This window comes from Fukomys damarensis, unplaced genomic scaffold (assembly GCF_012274545.1).
Source record: "Fukomys damarensis isolate Sample0158 unplaced genomic scaffold, DMR_v1.0_HiC HiC_scaffold_30, whole genome shotgun sequence".
Classification (NCBI taxonomy): Eukaryota; Metazoa; Chordata; class Mammalia; order Rodentia; family Bathyergidae; genus Fukomys; species Fukomys damarensis.
This window is the reverse complement of record NW_022900942.1, coordinates 2,531,829-2,534,070: the sequence shown is the minus strand read 5'-3', so window position 1 is coordinate 2,534,070 and position 2,242 is coordinate 2,531,829. Positions and strand designations below refer to the sequence as shown.

At 38.0% G+C, this 2,242-nt stretch overlaps 1 protein-coding gene across 1 annotated transcript; it reads left to right on the top strand.

The window, feature by feature from the left end:
• Positions 1-638: 638 nt before the first annotated feature.
• LOC104854674 (olfactory receptor 7G2) lies at positions 639-1,616 on the top strand. The gene has a single exon (XM_010613266.1). The coding sequence runs from the start codon at positions 639-641 to the stop codon at positions 1,614-1,616; it is 978 nt and encodes a 325-aa protein (XP_010611568.1).
• The last annotated feature ends 626 nt before the right edge of the window (positions 1,617-2,242 follow it).

Sequence of the window (2,242 nt, the reverse complement as noted above, 5' to 3'; positions counted from 1 at the left end):
TTCTTTAGTCATAAATGGAAATCTTGAGACCAAATGCATCATTTACAAATGTTAATTCTGCCCTACTCAAGGATATTAGCATAGCTTCTTCAAGATATTAAAAATGGTCACACCAGCAGATCTCTCAGTCTTTTCCAAACATGGACAGTGTGTTTTTGTCTATGCTGTTTCCCTGTAGCTCCATGAGGCCCACAGCTAAATAGTCTGATTCAAAGTTTGACAATTTTGGGTGAATGGAAGTATACTAACAATTGAAACTATCATTTGTCTTATTGTATTGACAATGTTAGCCTTTGCCACATAGTGTAAAGAAGAGTTGGTTTTAGATCAAAATAACAAGAGTTAAAGTAGGTTTGAGGCAAGACATGATATTAGAGAATGGCAGTGAAGCTTTGAGTATTTATGTGGCTATTATAAATAAAAAACATTTCTTTTTTAAAGCAATGATTCTCAAAATTTAGATGTATTCATTTAATCATGAACCATAGAAACATAGTTTATGGGTTCTCTTCTCCAGACTTTTCAAATGTAACTTGTACAAAAAATTTTTATGACTACTATATCTTCTGGAGAGGCATCTGTTCCTTCTATATAAAGTATTTTAACTTAATTTTCACTTTATCATTTCCATCAGATCTATGGAATATACGGAACCCACAAACAAAACATCAGTCTCAGAATTCTTTCTCCTGGGACTGACAGATGATCCAGAACTGCAGCCCCTCATCTTCAGCCTGTTCCTGTCTATGTACCTGGTCATCATCCTTGGAAACCTGCTCATCATTCTGGCCATTAGCTCTGACTCCCACCTCCACACCCCCATGTACTTCTTTCTCTCCAACCTGTCCTTCAGTGATATCTGTATGAGCACCACCACTATCCCAAAGATGCTGGTGAACATCCAAACACAGAGTCGGAGTATCTCTTACACAACCTGCTTCACCCAGGTTACTTTTGTCTTAATTTTTGCATACCTGGAAACCTTTCTCCTTGCAGTAATGGCTTATGACTGCTATGTGGCCATTTGTCATCCCCTGAGGTATAGGGTCATCATGAGCCCCCACCTCTGTGTCCTGCTTGCTCTGCTCTCTTTATTGTTTAGCATTGGAGATGCCCAGCTCCACACTCTGATGGCACTGAGGTTGTCCTTCTGCACAGACCTGGAAATCCCTCACTTCTTCTGTGAACTTGCTCAGGTCATCAAGCTTGCCTGTTCTGATGCTCTCATTGATAACATCCTGGTTTATGTTTCGCTTTGTGTAGTTGGTGGTATTACTCTTGGTGGAATCTTTTTCTCTTATATCCACATTGTGTCCTTTGTTTTAGGAATGCCATCACAGGGAAGAAAGTATAAGGCTTTTTCCACCTGTGGGGCTCACCTGTCAGTTGTGTCCTTGTTCTATGGCACAGCTTGTGTGGTGTACCTTAGCTCTGCAGTGACAGACTCCCCCAGGAAGACTGCAGTGGCTCCAGTGATGTATTCTGTGGTCCCACAAATGCTAAATCCCTTTATCTACAGCCTAAGGAACAGAGAAATGAAGGAAGCCCTGAGGAAATTCTTTGACAGAATATGTTCTTTTCGTGTTGTTTCATTGGCTTTGTTCCTACAAGACTAAGGTATTCACAGAATTCCTTATGAAATACAATACCTGACTCTCTCACTGCCACATTCTAAAATGACCAAATTACATAAAAATTAAGTTTATGTTACTTTGGGTTTGTTACACGAACGTTTTTTTCCTCCAGATTTTTGATAGTGAACAAATAGTTCCATTCTCTGAAGATGCCTCTTTTTGCTTTCATCATAGAATCAGAGTCTGGACTAGAGGTTCTAGTTTTAGTCATTTTGCTTTGTATATGTGTGTGTGTGTTTTTTATTGATAAGAAGGATTTTACATTTTCATGTGCTACAGTATGAATTATTTGTATACATTATGTGCATACAGTGTTCGGTGATCTTATCAGATTCATTGTCTTATGCACTATCTCATAAACATCACTTCATGTAGGAAACATCAAGCAATCTCTCCTTGAAGTAATTGTTTTCATTTGTATTTATCTTCCTATGCCATACACATTAGAAGTTATTTCTCCTATCCAATTGTGCATTTGCTACTTCTGCTCATTCTTCCATTATTTTATTTATATTTCATATCAATACTCTTACTAGTATATGCTCATAGTACATGACATTTCCATTCCTTGTGTGAAGTTGGTATGCAGATGTAACACAGTAATTCTT

Coding starts and splice junctions, on each gene's coding strand:
- LOC104854674 (XM_010613266.1), top strand. CDS start 639: ATGGAATATACGGAACCCACAAACAAAACATCAGTCTCAGAATTCTTT.